We start from the raw sequence: 19,389 nt of genomic DNA on the forward strand, positions 1-19,389 counted from the left end.
AACCCTTGAATCAAAGGAAGACTGAAAGATTATGGGCAGTGCCTCTGCAATTTCCACACTCATTTCCTTCAGTATCCTTGGGTGCATCTCATCTGGTCCTGGCACCTTACCAAATTTAAGCACAGCCAGCCTGTCCAATACCTCCTCATCAATTTTAAAACCTTCAAGTGTCTGAACCAACTCCTCTTTCACCATGGTCTGGGTAGCATATTCTTCCTTGGTGAAGACAGGTATTAATACCTCAGCCATTCTTCTGCCTCCATGCGTAAATCCCCCATTTTGGTGCCCAATCGACCCCGTTCCTCCTTTTGCTATTTAAATGCCCATAAATGTTGCCCAGACAAATGTGCAAAGCAGCCAGACTGTGTTTGCATGAACCCAAAGCTATAATCGGCGGGCACCATACTTCCTTATGACAGCCTGGCCCAGATCAGGAACATGAGATATGGTTTACTGAGGTGCATCACAACAACACGCCATAAATCATGCCCCCTTCACAAGACTTCCTTTTGAAACAATGAAGACCATGAAAGGTTGCATTTGATTTAATAAATTTATTAAAAATCTCAAGATTAACAGCATTCATTTCAATCAAGCAGCTGTGGATCTGGGGGTGGGGAGGGGGTTGGAGAATTGCTTGACAACAAGTTCCAAGTGTGTAAGAAATGGACTCTTCTTGTAACAACCATAATATATTCCGTGCCTGTACAGGACGACATCTCTGACATAGTTAAGCCGAGAACCAAATGACATTCAGCAGTATAACTGCAACACGATACCCAGTGAATTAGTATTCAAAAACAGCCAACAGACTGGTGCAATAAATAAAGTGACGCAACCGGAACCTATAGTGATGAAGACGACAACATTTGAATTTATACTTCCCGATTTCAATTCAGAGTCCACTTTATGCTAAATATATACAATGAGAGAGAGAGGGGGGTTGGGGGGAAGGGGTGGTGGTGTGACTGATCCAACTTCCAACCATCGCAGGAAACTCACTTCACTCCACATCATCTTCGACTAGGGTCTGTGCAGTCACAATCCTCTGCAGAGGGAAGACAAGACAGCGGTTAGCAATCTCTACTCGCCAGCTATGTTTTGTACTCTTTCTGCCACCCCCACCATCATCTAACTTCCCTTCCAGTTTATCTAGCAGCTATCTCATTGCTGTTTCTGGGAGCTTGCTGTGGACAAATTGGCTGCATTTCCTGCATTACAACAATGACTACACTTTGAACCAAGTACCTCACTGGCTGTAAAGCACTTTAGAACGTCCTGAGATGAGGAGAGGTGCTAAGGCACTCAGCAAAGGTACATTCCAGTGAGAAACAAAAACTCCAGAGTTAGGACACAACATCCATGGCTAACTAATGAAGTTAAAGATAGTATCAAGTTGGAAGAAAACATACAATTCTGTGAAGATTAGTGGCAGGTCAGAAGGTAGGATAGAATATAAAAAAAAACAGCAAATGAACAATAAGGAGGGAGGAATTAGAGAAAGAGAGAAAGCTAGCTGGAAATAACAACAGATAGTAAGAGTTTCTGCAGCTATTTAAAAAGGAAAAGATTAAGTAAAATGAGTGCTGGTCCGCTAGAGAATGAGAATAGGGAATTAATAATGGGAAATAAAGAAATGGCTGATGAATTGAACAGAGATTCTGTGTCTGTCTTCACTGTGGAGGATACAAATAACACCCCAAAAATAATTGTGAATCAGGTGGTCAAAGGGAGGGAGGAGCTTCAAACAATTACAATCACCAGGGAAAAGGCACGGAGAAAATTATTCAAACTAAAATCTGCCAAGTCCTCAGGTCCTGATTCACTTCATCCAAAGGGTATGGGGAAAGGCAGGAGAGTGGTGTTGAGGCCACACTCAGGTCAGCCATGGTTTTATTGAATGGTGGAGCAGGCTCAAGGGACCAAATGGCTGACTCCTGCTCCTAATTCATATGCTTGTATCCTAGGGCCTTAAAAAAAGTGGCTGCTGAGATAATAGTGCATTGGTTGTGATTTTCCAAAATTCGTGAGATTCCGGAAAGGTCCCAATAAATTGGAAAGTAGTGAATGTAACTTCTCTATTCAAGAAAGGAGGGAGACAGATGTAGGAAATTACAGGCCAGTTAGCCTAACATCTGTAATAGGGAAAATGCTAAAATATTATTAAGGAGATTACAGCAGAGCACTTAGAAAATCATAATCAGGCAGAGTCAATATGGTTTTGTGAAAGGGGAATTGTGTTTAACTAATCCATTAGAGTTCTTTGAGGAAGTAACAAGCAACATGGATAAAGGGCAATCTGTGGACGTGATGTAATTAAATTTCCAGAAGGCATTTTTTTTCAAGGTATCACATCAAAGGTTACTACACAAACTAAGAGCTCATGGTGAAGGGGGCAACATATTAACATGGATAGAGGATTGGTTAACAAGAAACAGAGTAGGCATAAATGGGTCACTTGCAGGTTGGCAAGATGTGACGCGTGGAGTGCCACAAGGATCAGTGCTGGGGTCTCAACAATTTACATCAATGACTTGGATGACAAGACCAAATGTATGGTTGCTAAACTTGCTAATGACACAAAGTTAAGTAAGAAAGTAACTTGTGAAGAGGAAATTAGGAGTCTGAAAAGGAATATGGATAGGTTAAGTCACAAATCCAGCAGGTGGGGGACAAGGTGGGAAAATGTTAATTTGTCCACTTTGGCAGGGAGAATAAAAAAAAGCATATTATTTAAACAGAGAAAGATTGCAGAACTCTGAAGGATCTTAGTGCCCTGGTACATGAATCACAAAAAGTTAGTGTGCATGTGCAGCAAGTGATTAGGAAGGCAAATGGAATGTTGTCGTTTTTTGCAAGGGGAACAGAATAAACAAGTAGAGATGTTTTGCTACAGTTGTGCAGAGTATTGCTGAGACCACATCTGGAGTACTATGTATAGTTTTGGTTTACTTATTTAAGAAAGAACATAATTGTGTTAGCAGGTCAGAGAAGGTTCACTTGACTGATACCTGGGATGAAGGGATTATCTTATGAGGAAAGGTTGGACAGGCTGGGCCTGTATCCATTGAAGTTTGGGAGAATGAGGTGTGATCTTATTGAAACATGTAAAATCCTGAGGGGACTTGACAGGGTGGATGCTGAGAGAATGTTTCCTCTTGTGAGAGAGACTAGAAATAGGGGACACAGATTAAAATTAGGGGGTCTCCCATTTAAGTCGGGGGTGAGGAGAATTTTTTTTCTCTGAGGGTCGTGAGTCTTTGGAACTCTTTTCCCTAGAGACCAATGGAGGCAGGGTCATTGAATATTTGTAAAGCAGAGGTAGACAGATTCTTGACTAACGAGGGAGTCAAAGGTTATCAGGGGTAGGCTGAATGTGAATCGAGGCTATAATCAGGCAGCCATGATCTTATCGAATGACAGAGCAGGCTCAAGGGGCCAAATAGTCTACTCCTGCTCCTAATTCGTACATTTTTATGTATAGAAACACACCTACAGTTAATGAGTGGAGATGACTGTGTCTGAGAAGTTTCCCCAATTAAAAAACTCAACAAATCTTTCTATTCCAAAGCCAAAGTTCTGTTCCCCCCTACCCAAATACACCACTGTAACGGGGCTGTGTTAAATCCTGATGAGGAAATGAGGACAGATTCCTCTTCCTCACAATATTCACATCGATATACATACTAGTCTACATCAGTTCTTTTTGCCGGGGTAAAACTTTCATCAGAAGATATCGAGTGGGTATAATCAGCCTTCTCCCACAATCTCTCCCTCAGTTTAGTGTGGAACTTAAACACTGGCAGTGGGCCTCCCCTGACCCTGGCCCCTACTCCGCCTTAGGCCACCCCAAAACCATCCCTTGGCTAGATCACCCCTCCCTAATCCAGCCCAAACACCTGACCCAAGCCTATCCTACCACTGTGCCCAGAAACCTGGCCTATGGAAACATCCACTGACCGTTCACTGCTCCTTTACAGAGGTGTCAGAGTGGTGAAATAGCGAAAAGCACAAGTGAAGCTTAGCACTTTGGAATTCTCTGGAGCTTTCATTTAGCATTCCTTCTTGTCCTGGTCATTGTGATACAAAATAACCAGGGGGTTTAAGAGAATGCAGCTCTGGTAATGGGCAGGCAACACATCCCCACCCACAGCTCCACCGTGCACCCACCCACAGCTCCCCCGCACCCAGCACATCCCCAACCACAGCTCTCCTGCACCCAGCACATCCCCACCCACAGCTCCTCCACACTCAGCAGGGACTTGCAAGTGACAGAGTGAACACAGTTCATGCAGGACTGGCAAACCTAGGACTGTGAACAAGTAATCTTCGACCAACCGAGACTTTAATAGGGCACTGTTCACACCACCAGATTATGAATGGTTCTTTCCTCACCATGACTGTGACCTGGCATCATACCACTGCATACCATTTGATCTCATAGTAATGATCTCATAGTGAGGGCGCCCCTAAATAGCTGTGATGATAATATGCTTGAATTTTACATTTTGTTTGAGGGGCAGAGAAGTGGGTCTGAGACTATGCTTTTAAACTTAATTAAAAGCAATTATGAGGGCATGAAAGCAGAGCTGGCTAGTGAATTGGCAAATTAGGTTAAGGGATAGGTCAATAGAGATGCAGTGACAAAAAAAGGGGATATTTTAGAATACAGATTGGATACATTCTAAAGAGCAAGATAAAGTCCAAGGCTCAGACACACCATCCTTGGTTAACTAGAAAGGTTAAAGATAGTATGAAACTTAAAGAAAAAGTATTTAATTGTGCAAAGATAGATGGAAGGCCAGGGGATTGGACAGAATATAAGGAACAAAGGATGACTAAAAGATAAAAAGGAGGGACAAATTAGAGTACGAAAGAAAGCAAGCCAGAAATATAGGGTAGAATTTTCAGTAATGAGCTGCCCATCCAACCTTAAGGTTGACAGGCAGGTGAAGAGCCCAGGCGGTCTTTGCATTTATCATGAAACCTCATCCACGGGTGGGATGAGGTTTCATGAAGTTTTTATAAATTAAGTGTATCATTAATGTTCCTTGACATGTCCTAGCTCATGTGACAGTGTCACATGAGGGAACATGTCTTAAAATATTTTCTTTCCTTTATTTAGCTTCTAAAAACTTTAACGAATCTCCTTGAGGCACAGAGGTACCTCAGGGAGATTTCTGAGCTCTTTCACGTGCATGCGTGAAAGAGCTCAAGCCCTGACTCAGGGAATGTCCCCCCACCACCTGCACAGGGAGCGCACAGCGCTTCTGGGTGTGCGTCATGCTGGGCAGGCCTTAATTGGCCTGCCCATGCAAAATGACAGTGCGCACCCGATCAGGGGCACCAATCGGTTTCCCGCCCACTCCTGCACAACCCCCCTGGGTGGGGGGGGGGAGGTGGATTCTGCCCATAAAAACAAATTGTAAGTCTCTATAAATATTTTGGAAAGAAATGAGTTAACAATGTGAGCATTGGTCCTGTAGAAAGTGAGTCTGGAGAATTCATAATAGAAAACGAGGAAATGGCAGATGAATTGAACAGGTATTTTGCATCAGTCTTCACTATACAGCATACAAGTAACATTCCAGAAACAGATATAAATCAGGAAATGGAAGAGGGGGAGGAACTCAGGAAAATTACAAGCACCAGAGAAGTGGTACTGAGTAAACTGTTGGAGCTGAGGGTTGACAAGTGCCCAGGTCCTGATGGACTTCATCCTTAAACAAAATGTCTGGTGAGATAGTTGATACGTTGGTTTCAATTTTCCAAAATTCCCTAGATTTGGGGAAGATCCCATTAGATTAGAAGATAGCAAATGTAACTCCATTATTCAAAAAGGGAGGGAGACATGAAGTGGGCAACTACAGGCCAGTTAGCTTAACATCTGTCATAGGGAAAATGTTAGAAGCTATTCTTAAAGAAATTATAGCAGGGCACTTGGATAAGTTCAAGGTAATCAGGCAGAGTCAACATGGTTTTGTGAAAGGGAATCAACATTTAACCAACTTATTGAAGTTCTTTGATGAAATAACATGTGTTGTGGATAGAGGGGAACCATAGATGTACTGTACTTAGGTTTCCAGAAGACATTTGATTAAGTGCCACATCAAAGGTTATTGCAGAAAATAAAAGCTCATGGTATAGGGGGTAACATATTGGCAGGGATTGAAGATTGGCATGGATGGAAGCTCGGCTGGCTAACAGGAAGCAGAGGGTGGGCATAAATGGGTCTTTTTCAGGTTGGCAAGATGTAACAAGTGGTGTGCCACAGGGATCAGGGCTGGGATCTCAACTGTTTACAATTTATATAAATGATTTGGCTGGTTGCCAAATTTGCTGATGACACAATATAGGAAAGTAAGTTGCAAAGAGGGCATAAGGAGGCTATTAAAAGATATAGGTAGGTTAAGTGAGTGCGTAAAGATCTGGCAAATGGAATATAATGTGGGAAAATGTCCATTTTGGCAGCAAGAATAAAAGATAAGCATATTATCTAAATGGTGAGAAGTTGCAGAGTTCTGAGATGCAGAAGGATCTGGGTGTCTTAAGTGCATGAATCGTAAAAAGCCAGTGTGCAGGTACAGCAAGTAATTAGGAAAGCTAATAGAATGTTATCATTTATTGCGAAGGGAACTGAATATAAAAGGTTATGCTTCAGTTATACACAGCACTAGCGAGACCACATCTGGAGTACTGTGTACAGTATTGGTTACCTTATTTAAGGAAGGATGTAAATGCGTTGGAAGCAATTCAGAGAACGTCTGCTGGACTAATAGCTGGAATGGGTAGCTTGCCTTATGAGGGAAGCTTGGACAGACTAGGCTTATATCCACTGGAGTTTAGAAGAATAAAAGAAACATATAAGATCTTGCGAGGTCTTGACAGGGTGGATTTGGAGAGTATGTTTCCTCTTTTGGGACAATCTAGAACTAGGGGCCAGTTTAAAAATAATGGATTATCCATTTAAACAGAGATGAGGTGAAATTTTGTCTCTCAGAGGGTCATGAGTCTTTGGAACTCTCTTCCTGAAAAAGCAGTGGGAGCAGAGTCTTTGAATATCTTTAAGGCAAAGATGGATAGATTCTTGGTAAGCAAGGGGGTGATAGGTTATCGGGGGTAGGTGGGATGCGGGTTTGAGGTCACTATGAGATCAGCCATGATCTTATTAAATGGCAGAGCAAGCTCGAGGAGCCAAATGGCCTACTCCTGCTCCTTGTTCATATGCTCACCATCTTCAGGATAACCACCAGAAACAATCCTCTCACTTTGCAGGATACAGAGGGAGTTCAACCAACCCTCCTCCCCACCCCACCCCTGTCCCACCCTAACTGGTTACCCCATACCTGGCTGATAGTTGGCAGTTTGGTCAGGAGCATCTGGAAGACAGGCGGAGGCAGTGTCTGCTGCAGCACCTGTAGGAGCTGCTGAGGTTGTCCACACACGGCGATAGCATTCGTCAGGTGCTCCACACCCTTCTCATAGTCACCTAAAGAAACAAGACAGTCACTTAACTTCCACAGAGCGAGGGGCAGGGATAGTCACAACTCCATGTTCCACTGACTTTGGCCTCTTGGTCAGCCCCCACTCCCCTTGTCACACGAGTGGTGGCCATGTCTTCAGCTGTCTAGGCCCTAAGCTCTGAAATTCTCACCCCAAATCCCACCCACTCTCTCCTTTAAGACACTCCTTAAAACCAACCTCTCTGACCAAACCTTTGATCACCTCCAATAACATCTCGTGCGACTCGGAGGTTACATTCCTGTTAAACTCCCTGGGACTTTCCTACATTCAAGGCATCACAGTCTTGGTTTGGAGGGTACCACTCTCATTTCTAAATCAGAAGATTTAAGATTTCAAATCACACTTCAGTGACTTGAATAGATAATCCAGGCTGACATTCCTAGTCCAGGGCTGATATAAGATCCTATGGCACTATTTCAGCTAACAAAACAGAAACAGAGTTATCAGTTCATTTTCTCATTGCTCTTTGTGGGATATTGCTGTGCAAATTGGCTGCCACGCTTCCTACTGTATAATGGCGTCTACTCTTCAAGACTACTTCCTTGGTTGAGAGTGCTTTAGAACATCCTGTGGTCCGAAAGGCATAACAGAAATGCAAGTCTTTCTTCAGAAATGTTATTTGGTATCACCGTTCAAAAATTTGGCAGGACCAATAATGAGACACACGTCCGCATAGAAACTTGAAAATAAAAAGCAGGGTCCGAGCCCACCACGCTGACAAAGAAAGGGCAGGGGGCTTTTCCAGCATAATTCACCCACAATCAGCCAAACCAGGTAATGGGATTGCAAAGCTCAACAGTGCTAGAAGCTGGTCTCCCCACAAAACTGTCCACATCCCCAGCTCAAACTAATCATCACAGTGAAGTTCCGCTAGCTGAGCCTGCTTACACGCTTTCAAGGGGTTTCTTAAAATTAAACTTTTCTTTCAAAAAGGAGAGCTAAAGGAATGTTTTAAAAACTTTTGAATTTTTTTTTGCATTTACTAAAACTAACTACTGTATAAGAACTTGGAAATGGTTCTCGAAATAGTTTTTTAAAAGTCATTTTCAGTTACTTGAAGTCAGGTTAGTGGAAGAGACACTGATTGAAAATGTTTCTTTTGTGATAGACCAATTTTCAGCTATTTAATAAAGCTGCACCAAGTTAATGATGGAATAGCTTTTAAAACATTTTTTTTCAAAAACAAAAATTACCTTCCAAAGCGCACTCTGTTGTGCTGGTTCATGTTGTCATTATGTTAGGTGATATTCAAATGAGTTTAAACAGAAATTTGAGGGAGAGAAAAGAGTTCACAAAACTAGCACAATTTGCACCTGGAAGCTCCAGGCCAATATACTTACTGTGCCTGTGCTCAGGGGTTTAGTCAATGACTGGGTGCAGAAGCCAAATCTTTATTGCATTGCTGTCATGACCTGCCAACAATGGAAAGTGCTGCTCACTGTGAACACTCACTCACTCAACAGTACATATACACTGAGCTGATATCCAACAAATGTGTTTCTATCCAAACCCTCCAAAAGGAACTTGTACCTCAATACCAGCTGGAACCCTGATAAACAGTAATGCCTGGAACTGAACATTTTAATATAAAAATCTTAGATTGATATAGTACCTTTCACAACCTCAGGTCATCCCAATTTACAGCTAACAATTTACTGCCTAGAACGTACAGTCATAGATCAATTGTCTATACTGGTGTTTATACTCCACGCAAACTCCCTTCCACCCTACTGCTATATCCTTCTATTCCTTTCACCATTGTGTGCTTATCTAGCTTCCCCTTGTGGTGAGGAGTTCCATGTCCTAATGAAATATGCTTTGAAGTGTACTCACTACTGTAATCTGATGCCACATTGCAACCCTGAACCATGTTCAATCTGCTGTTCCCTTGCTTTGAATCATTTGAGTGATCAATCTCCTTCACTCACAATGTCTCAAGAGAAGCCTAAGCAATAACAAGCTGGCTTTCAAAACTCCATGCTTTTTGCCTAACTATCAGAGCAAAGCCAAATTTACAACACTGGACTTCACATTATAGGAAGGATCTCCAGGCCACTGAGAGGGCGTTGCATGGATTCACTGGGATCAGTGAGGTCTTACTGGGTTAAGGGTTATTGAGGGACGTGAAACCAAGGCAGGTAAAAGGAATCAATTACAGATCAGCCATGATCTAACTGAAAAGTGGAACAGGCTCAAGGGGCTGCACAGCCTGGTATGAGGGTTACAAAAAGACATGAACAATCAAGGCTATTCTTATCAGGCAATTCTGGGTGATATGACATGGTATTTAAAATTACAAGAGGATGGGACAGGATAGATAGACAGACTATTTCCTGTGGTTGACATGTTTAGATTGAAGGCTTATAGATTAAATGTAAAAGATTTATGGTAGTGCAGAAGAAGAACAAAGTTCTATTTCTAGAGGGATAGAACTGGAAAGTAGGGAGGTTTTGCTACACCTGTATCAAACCTTGATAAGACCACATAAAGAGTACTGCATGCTCATCTGGTCATCACATTAAAAGAGTGTAGAGGCACTGGAGAAGGTGCAGAGAAGATTTACAAGGATGATACCAGAAATGTGTGGTATACATATCAGGAAAGGATTGTCAGTCTGGGTCTTGTCTCTTGAAAAAAAGGCAAGGGGGGACCCAATAAAGGTCTTTAAAAATCACAGGGTGAAAGATTTTTGATAGAGTGGAGACAGAGAATGCTTCCTCTTGTGAGGAAAAGAATAATTTAAGGCATTCTACATACGGTAGTCACCAAGAAATCCAATAGGGAATTTAAAAGAAACTTCTTACCCAGAGTAGTGAGAATGTGGAACTCACTACCACAGGGAGTGGAAGAGGAGAATAGCATAGATGTATTTAAGGGAAAGCTAGACAAGTAAAGAAAGAGGGTTATCATAGTGGATTTAGATGAAGAAAGATGGGAGGAGGCTCAAGTGGATCATAAACATCATAAAGACTGGTTAGGCAGAACAGCCTGTTTCTGAGCTGTATATCCTATGTAATTTTTTTTTAAATTACAGAACATTGGTAGCCTGTGGAATGCATTGATTGAAGCAGAGGTCATATCAATATTTAAGGACAGGTTAGAAAGATGGCTAAAGGATAGGGATATAAACAGGACAGACACAAGGGAACAACATACTGTTCGTGTGCAGAATAAACACCAGCACAGACTGGTCAAGCCAAATGGCTGTTTTTCCTATGTTGGAAATTCGATACAGTTCTGCTCTGTAACTCTGCAGCATTTTAACACCCTCTCCCCCACCACTATTATTATCATGGGTTACCATTGGCTTGTTTTTAAAGAACTCAGCAAATTCAGATGGACCAGGGATTGCAGCTTGGGAAACAGAATATGGTTAAGGAGATCAGAGTGGTTGTGACAGGAGGATGGGCAATAAATGCCAGCCTTGCCAGCAGCATCAACACCCCCAGATTCAATTCACAAAAAGAACAGGCATTCTTTTATTTCCCACATTTCAACACTTCAGAACAGAAGTTCAATGGCTGTAAAGCACCTTGAAATGTCAGGAGGTTGTGAGGGGTTACATCAGAGCAAGTTCTTTCCTATACTCATGATGCACAGATCAAGCAGCATTGGACAGAGGTGTGATAAATGGCACCAAACAGAGGCAAATAATACAACGAGCAGCATGACATCTTGCATTTATATAGAATGTGTGACATAACAAAGTGTCCGAAAACACTTCACAGGAGTGCTCCAGATAAAACTGGCATTCCAAATCATGTAAAAGTACTGATGACCAAAAGCTGGATCAGAGCATCTTGACAAAGGAAGAGTTCAGAAGGAATCCTAGAATTTGGGCCGAAGTAACTGAAGGCATAGCTGCCAGTGCTGGAGTGATTAAAATCAAGATGAACAAAACCAAGGAAGGAAGGAAGAAAAGCTTTGCATCTATATAATGCTTTCCAAGACCACTGGACATCTTGAAGCACCTTACAGTTAATGAAGTACTTTTCACTTATGGTCAATGTTGTAATGTAGGAAATGCAGCAGCCAATCTACATTTAATAAATACCAACAAAACAACAACATGATAATGACCAGATAATCTGTTACTGAGATGATCAAGGGAGAATTATTGTTCAGGACAACTCCACCTGAGCCACCTTTAACATCTCATCCAAAAGACACCTCAGTTGGTGTAGTACTCTGTCAGCACTGCATTGGGAGTGTGAGCCCTGATTTTTGTGCCCAAGTCCTGGGGTGGACACTTGAACCTACAACTTTCTGACTCAGGCTGTCAGAGGTGGAATGCTACCAACTGAGCCACGGCTCACAGTGAATTGTACGATGAGACTAGTGTCTGAAAACTCAGCAATCCCTTCATTGTTGGTCCAGTCAGAGAAGAACTAAAGGCCAGAAGCTTTTTAAACTATCTTTCAGTTAATTCTGAGTGCGTGTAAGGCCAATATTTATTGCACATCCTTAGCTGCTCAAGAAGCTGGTCTTGGGCCTTCTCCTTGAACCTCTACCAGTGATCTGATAGAACATTCCAGCTTGGCAGGCCCACTTCAGTCAACCACGATGGTATGGCGCTGCAGTCACATATGTAAGCTCTGACCAGGTAAGAACAGCAAGTTTCCTTCCCGAAAGGGATCTGAGTGAACCAGTCAGGTTTGTAAATGACAAGCAGACAGCTTTGAGTCCACTTTTACTGAGACTAGCTTTTTATTCCTGAATTTGAAACAGCAGAATTAAAATTTTCAAACTGTGACAGCATGATTTAAACTTGTGCTCTCTGGATTGCTGATCCAGTAGCAACTGATTTACTCCTGAACCCAGTGCTTTTGAGCCATGTGCACTAAAGAAGGGAAAGGACAGCGTTGTTTGTTTTTTATATTATAGCAAAGGACACTTTGAAAGTACTGACCTTGTGCCAACAACTCTTCACCTAGTTGGATCTCTTCCAGAAAAAACTTCTGCACAGCTTCTGCATCTTTCAAGTCTGGAAGCTAAGAGCAAGGAGGGAGCATATAGCTTACATGAGAAAAGAACATAAGAAATAGGAGGAGTAGTAGACCACACAGCCCATCGAGCCTGCTCCGCCATCCAAAACGATCATGGCTGATCTTGGGCTTCAACTACATTTTCACGCCCGCTCCCTGGATCCCCGAATTACCCAAGACCCCAAAAATCTGTCTATCCCAACCTTAAATATAGTGAATGATGGAACATCCACAACCCTCTGGGCAGAGAATTCCAAAGATTCACAACCCTTTGAGTGAAGTAATTTCCCTTGTTATTAAGAGCTTTGTTATACCTCACCAGCTGTATACTACAGTCTGATGAGGTGGTGTTGGGGGGGCGGGGGGGTGGGGGGGGGTAGCAAGGAGTGGCAAAGATAAAGTTGAAGCAGGGTTTAGAGGAACAGGTGGCCATGGCTTGGTGGGAGCAATGCATTTGGACACCCAGTTAGTTCCCCATCCCCTGAAGGACAGAGATCTCCAGCTCGAGATGAACAATCATTGAGGAACGTCATTGTTTCGGAATACATTTTATTGGGGTCTCTCCGTCTCTGACCTCAACTATCAATGGTTCATATCACAAGGTTTGGTCACAAAGCCCTGGGTGCTGGAAAAGCCCACAAAGGCTCTTGCATTTCATTATCAGTGCCAAACCATATTTATTTACTCTTTCACAGGACGTGGACATCACTGGCAAGGCCAGCATTGGTTGCCCACCTATAACTGTGCTTGAACTGAGTGACTTGCTCAGCCATTTCAGAGGGAAGTTAAGAGTCAACCAGATTGCTGTGGGTCTGGAATCACTTGTAGGCCAGACTGGATAAGGATGGCAGATTTCCCTCCCCAAAGAACATTAAAGAACCAGATAGGTTTTTATGACAATCGATAGTTTCATGGTCACCATCAACGAGACTAGCTTTCAATTTCAGGTTTAATTAACTGAACTGAAATTCCACCAGCAGCCATAGTGGGATTAGAACCCATGTACTCAGAGGCTTAGCCTGGGCATCTGGATTACCACTACGCCACCATCTCACCTTAAATTAACTAATTTGGTAAATACAAGCTTGATAGTCTAGGCTGGTATAAAGAAAGGTCATGAGAGTGGAGCAGCCCTGCCTTTACCTTACCCTTTGATTGAGTAAAGGAGTCCTACTCTGGGACTGGACATCTACTGGAAATAAAATAGTAGGAAGGAATCTTTGGTGAGAGCTGGGGAGAAGAAATAAAAAGAGGTACAATCGCACCTACTTCCCAACATGAATTGACCCCGATCCAAACTGGAACCTCTTCCCTGAATCCTCACCACCCCTGATCCAGATCGCTATTGACACCCAACACAGACCTGAACCACTCCACGACCCTTCACCTCCCCACACCCAACCCAGGCTGGTACCCCTCCACCGCTCCTCCCCACACCTGACCCAGGCTGGTACCCCTCCACTGCTCCTCTCCACACCCGACCCAGGCTGGTACCCCTCCACCGCTCCTCCCCACACCCGACCCAGGCTGGTACCCCTCCACTGCTCCTCTCCACACCCGACCCAGGCTGGTATCCCTCCACCGCTCCTCCCCACACCCGACCCAGGCTGGTACCCCTACACTGCTCCTCTCCACACCCGACCCAGGCTGGTACCCCTCCACCGCTCCTCCCCACACCCGACCCAGGCTGGTACTCCTCCACCGCTCCTCTCCACACCCGACCCAGGCTGGTACCCCTCCACTGCTCCTCTCCACACCCGACCCAGGCTGGTACCCCTCCACCGCTCCTCCCCACACCCGACCCAGGCTGGTACCCCTCCACCGCTCCTTCCCACACCCGACCCAGGCTGGTACCCCTCCACTGCTCCTCTCCACACCCGACCCAGGCTGGTACCCCTCCACCGCTCCTCCCCACACCCAACCCAGGCTGGTACTCCTCCACCGCTCCTCTCCACACCCTACCCAGGCTGGTACCCCTCCACCGCTCCTCCCCACACCCGACCCAGGCTGGTACCCCTCCACCGCTTCTCCCCACACCCGACCCAGGCTGGTACCCCTCCACCGCTCCTCCCCACACCCGACCCAGGCTGGTACCCCTCCACCGCTCCTCTCCACACCCGACCCAGGCTGGTACCCCTCCACCGCTCCTCCCCACACCCGACCCAGGCTGGTACCCCTCCACCGCTCCTCCCCACACCCAACCCAGGCTGGTACTCCTCCACCGCTCCTCTCCACACCCTACCCAGGCTGGTACCCCTCCACCGCTCCTCCCCACACCCGACCCAGGCTGGTACCCCTCCACCGCTTCTCCCCACACCCGACTCAGACTGGTACCGCTCCACCGCTCCTCTCCCCACCCGACCCAGACTGGTACTGCTCCTCTCCACACCTGAGCCAGACTGCTACCCACCCCACCACTCTTCTCCACACCCGACCCAGTTTAGTACCGCTCCTCTCCACACCTAACCAGACGGGTACCCCTCCCACAGCCCACCCAGATATGAGCCCTCCACAAACCTGGCACAGGCCCCCTCACTGACCTCTCCCCACATCTGACGCAGAACTGGGCCCCTCCAGCTCAGTGCTCCTTTACAGAGATGTCAGAGTGGTGAAATAGTGAAAAGCACAAGTGAAGCTTAGCACTTTGGAATTCTCTGGAGCTTTCATTTAGCATTCCTTTTTGTCCTGGTCGTTGTGATACAAAACCACCAGGGGGTTTAAAAGAATGCAGCTCTGGTAATGAGCAGGCAGCACATCCCCAGCCACTCCCCACCCCACAGGACTGGAATGGGCAGTGACTGGCACTCCAATAGGATCACAAACAATACCTCCTTCTCTAGTGTTCTGGATTTCAAAAATCACAGCTCACAACTTTGCAGTCAATCCATGAACACTTACCCGAGAGAGTCCAGCCTTTTCTCTGGCGAGTCTCTGCCTTCTCCTTCCTGTAAAGTACAGAGGGAAGTTGGAAGATGTGAGATGGAGGCTCATTAATACTGGGTCACTGAGCAGGTTTAACATGCACTGCCTGTCTGGTGGAGCAGAGTGACAAAGTCAGTCACGGTTAGGGAACCTTAACGGCACAACTGGTGGCCATTTGGCCCACTATGCCCGTGCTGGTTCTTTGAAAGAGTTATCAGATTAGACCCACTCCTGCTCTTTTTTACAGCTCCATATGATTTTATCCCCTCTTAGTATTTAATAAAATTCCTTTTTGAAAGTTATTATGTTATTATTCAATCTGCTTTCACCAGGCTTCCAGGCACAGCATTCCAGATCACTACTTACTGCATAATTTAAAAAAACTCTCTCAATTCCCACTCTGGCTTCTTTGCAATTATTTTAAAGTTGTGTGCTCTGGTTACTGACTGTATACCGGTAGTTGCAGACACAGGGCAGTGAAAGCAGATCTGTGAATGAAACACTATTTCCTACTCTTAATGACAACACACCCCAGCCATGTGCTCAGGTCATCGATATGGCTTTACTCTCCTGAATTTTCCACTCAGTCCCCAGCCAGTAGCTCAAGGCAAGCTGGCATTCTTTGCTTGTGATGCAAGGCAGTCAACATATTTGGGCTAATATGCCCCCTCCAACCCACCCATTACACTTATCCAACCTGGAAACCACACTGGGCATGCTCAGGGAGGAATTTCAGCTGCACTGAGCTCCCTCGTCAGTCCTGACTGGTTGGTGGTTTGGGGGTCAGTATGGAGGAGTTCAGTTACCAGGTGGAAGTAAGGGCTGTGGGTTTCAGGGAAGGCGGTGAGGAGGGGGGCAACAGGTGCTGGGGTGTTGAACCTTTTCTGGGTCACTCACTTGAGCGCAGCATCTGGCACAGTGCAGACCACAACCATCGGCAGACACTTTTCCCACAGGTTCTGTTGTGTTTCTAATGGCCTGGACTTTGCCATCAGCACTAGACAAACTAGTCATTCATTCCGCTGACGTGTGGATTCTCTAGGAGATTTTGTACTAAAACCTGCAATGAGTAGAGAGCCATTTCAGCATGACACCCTCATTAGGCAATCTGGAACCTGTGCCTCCTTAACCAACCAGATTAAAGAATCCTCACAGAGGCAGAGTCCAAACCAGCAAGTATAGGTCAGAATATTTGATACAATATAAAATCGTGCCGAAAGACAGGGAAGTTGGAATTGAGAGACAGATGAGATTACAATATGTATTTGCATTTTTTGAATCTCCAAAAATTAAAATCCAAAGAAATGAGACTCCACACTTTTCTGACGTGTTTAGCAGATAATTATGCAACTTGACATGTCAACTCCCACTCTCTCAGCAAGATACTGTTATAGTGAAGCTTCTGGAGGAACAGAGCAAGTCAGACAGTAACTAGCTGACTTCCATGTTCAACTGCACATATGCGGTTGCTGCAAGTCACTGTCCAACGTATTCTTTAATAATAGTAAGCACTGATAACCTCACCATTATTCGACAAATTACCTCCCAATTTTGGCACTGAAAAGGGGAACAAGCTCCAGCAAACACAATCTCGAACCTCCCCAAACGTACAGAAATGTCCACTGACAGCTCACCGCTCCTTTACAGAGATGTCAGAGTGGTGAAATAGTGAAAAGCACAAGTGAAGCTCAGCACTTTGGAATTCTCTGGAGCTTTCATTTAGCATTCCTTCTTGTTCTGGTCGTTGTGATACAAAACAACCAGAGGGTTTAAGAGAATGCAGCTCTGGTAATGGGCAGACAGCACATCCCCACCTATAGCTCCACCGCATGCCCCCCCACAGCTCTCCCTGCACGCGCCCACCCAGAGCCAGCATATAGGACTGGAAAAGGGGACGACTTGCATTGCTCTGGTGAATCACCACTTTGTCCTTCCTGCCATGTATAGAGGGAGATTGGAAGGTGTGATGGTGGCTCATTGAAACAGGGTCACTGAGTGGGTTTAATGGTAGCTCTCAGGTGTGGTGAATGGGATCCGGGGCATTTGCCCAGTGGAATCTGGCAGCAGGAATCCTGGGAAATGGGGGAATGGTATTTGGGGGTGGGGGAAAGAGATGGAGGATCGAGGGGGAGGGGAGATGGGGGGTCGGGAAGAAGGGGAGATGGGGGATCTCATGTGGGGATGGGGGATCGACGGGGGGGCGGGATCGACAGGAAGATGGGGGATCGAGAAAATGGGGGATCGGGGAGATGGGGGATCGCGGGGGGGAGGGGAGTAGGGGGACCGCGGGGAGGGGTGGTGGGGGATCGACGGGGGGAGGAGGGGTGGTGGGGGATCGACGGGGTGAGGGGAGTAGGGGGATCGACGGGGGGAGGGGAGTAGGGAGATCGACGGTGGGAGGGGAGTAGGGGGATCGACGGGGGGAGGGGAGTAGGGGGATCGACGGGGGGAAGGTGGTGGAGGATCGACGAGGGGAAGGTGGTGGAGGATCGACGGGCCGGGGGGGGGTGCGGATTGGATGGGGTGGGATGGGACGAGGTGGGGGATCGGAGATCGGATGGGGGGATGGGTTCCGGTCCCAGTGACTGGGAGATGAACACGTGGGCCGGCGGAAAAGGATTGGGAGAGGCGCTGGGCTCGGCCCCGGGCGGGAACCTGGGGTTCTCTCCGCTCACTGACCGCACCCCCCCCACCCCGGCCCCGAGCCCCCGCTCCTCACTCACTCTCCCTCAGCCGGGTCTTGAAGTCGGGGTCACTCCGCCGCTTGCGGTCGAAGTAGATGCAGTATCCGATGAAGAGCGCCCCGCACAGCCCGGCCGCGATGGCGCCCGTCTTCCCCGCCATGATCCTCGGCAGGGAGCTCCCTCTCTCAGACACACACACACGGGGAGAGGCGACAATTGGGCTTCAGGCGCTGACGCCCGTCACCATGACCCTCAGCCCTCTCTCCTTCGCCGAAGTAGAAAAGGACCCCCTTCCCGGCGGGCCCTTACGTCATCATCCTGCGACAGAAGTCCACGCCACTGCCTGACTCCAGCTCAGCCGCATGGGCAGCACCTGTGGATGCCAGCTAGTCCAATTCACACCAAAAAACAAAACAAAAAAAGATAAATAATGAGCAGTTAAAGCCTTGTCATTCACTCAGGTATACCAGGCAAATTCCACGGATGGGATGCAGTACAATAAAATGGAGTGTATATTAAACAAGGTGCCAGGGTTGGAGATTGAGAAAGCTGTTAGGAAGCAAAGAAATCAAACCTTTAGGCCTCAGCTGGGAGTATTGTGATCAATTCTGGCATCACACTTTTACACAGCAAACGTTTGTGTTTAATCTGGAATACACTGAACAGGTGTGGACACGGATTCCACCGTCCCTTTCAAAAGGGATTTGTATAAATACTTGAAAAAGAAAAAAAATACAGGACAATGGGAACAGAGCAGGCAAGTGGGGTTAATTGGATTGCTCATTTGTATTATACTTTTGTCTTGAATTCCTGACCAAGAGATCTGCTTTTATTTTCCAACCCATCACTGGTCTAACACTTGAAAATTTGAATTTCCACAGCTTAAAGTTTGCAGTCTTCTCGTTGTAAGATTATCATGAATTATTTTACTTACAAATAATCTTTTTATTCATAAAATCCTGTCTTTGATATAGCAGTATTGAGTAAATGTTAAAGATGCAGCAGTTCAAGACATTTTAGAAATGCAGTAGTGTAGAGTAAATTTAAAAAGCAAATTGCATGCCTGAACAAGACAATTTAAAAACAACCCACTGTTCAGGCAGGATGGTGTTTTAGAGAAGTGATGATTGATGACTAACTTAAATTTTCAAACTGTAGTTGAAACTGATCTTGTGCGTAACAAATTGCTAAATTAGGCAACCAACCGTTAAGAGTGTGTGACCACTTGAACAGGAATGACTAGGATCACAAGGTGCAGAGAGGGCAGCAAAACA

At 45.6% G+C, this 19,389-nt stretch overlaps 1 protein-coding gene and 3 non-coding genes across 4 annotated transcripts; all 4 read right to left on the minus strand.

Annotated features, from left to right (window-relative positions):
* Window positions 1–539: 539 nt before the first annotated feature.
* tomm20a (translocase of outer mitochondrial membrane 20) lies at window positions 540–18,411 on the minus strand. The gene is made up of 5 exons (XM_041187151.1): window positions 18,155–18,411; window positions 15,408–15,454; window positions 12,434–12,515; window positions 7,347–7,489; window positions 540–1,048 (listed from the first exon to the last, which is right to left on the minus strand). The coding sequence occupies exons 1-5, from the start codon at window positions 18,273–18,275 to the stop codon at window positions 1,004–1,006; spliced, it is 438 nt and encodes a 145-aa protein (XP_041043085.1). The 5' UTR covers window positions 18,276–18,411; the 3' UTR covers window positions 540–1,003.
* Window positions 3,981–4,116, minus strand: LOC121278538. Its single transcript, XR_005943198.1, has one exon. It is a non-coding gene; the product is annotated as a small nucleolar RNA SNORA14 (small nucleolar RNA).
* LOC121278536 lies at window positions 15,105–15,240 on the minus strand. Its single transcript, XR_005943196.1, has one exon. It is a non-coding gene; the product is annotated as a small nucleolar RNA SNORA14 (small nucleolar RNA).
* On the minus strand, window positions 17,079–17,214 carry LOC121278537. The gene has a single exon (XR_005943197.1). It is a non-coding gene; the product is annotated as a small nucleolar RNA SNORA14 (small nucleolar RNA).
* Window positions 18,412–19,389: the final 978 nt, after the last annotated feature.

The sequence above is a fragment of the Carcharodon carcharias genome, chromosome 5 (assembly GCF_017639515.1).
Source record: "Carcharodon carcharias isolate sCarCar2 chromosome 5, sCarCar2.pri, whole genome shotgun sequence".
Taxonomy (NCBI): domain Eukaryota; kingdom Metazoa; phylum Chordata; class Chondrichthyes; order Lamniformes; family Lamnidae; genus Carcharodon; species Carcharodon carcharias.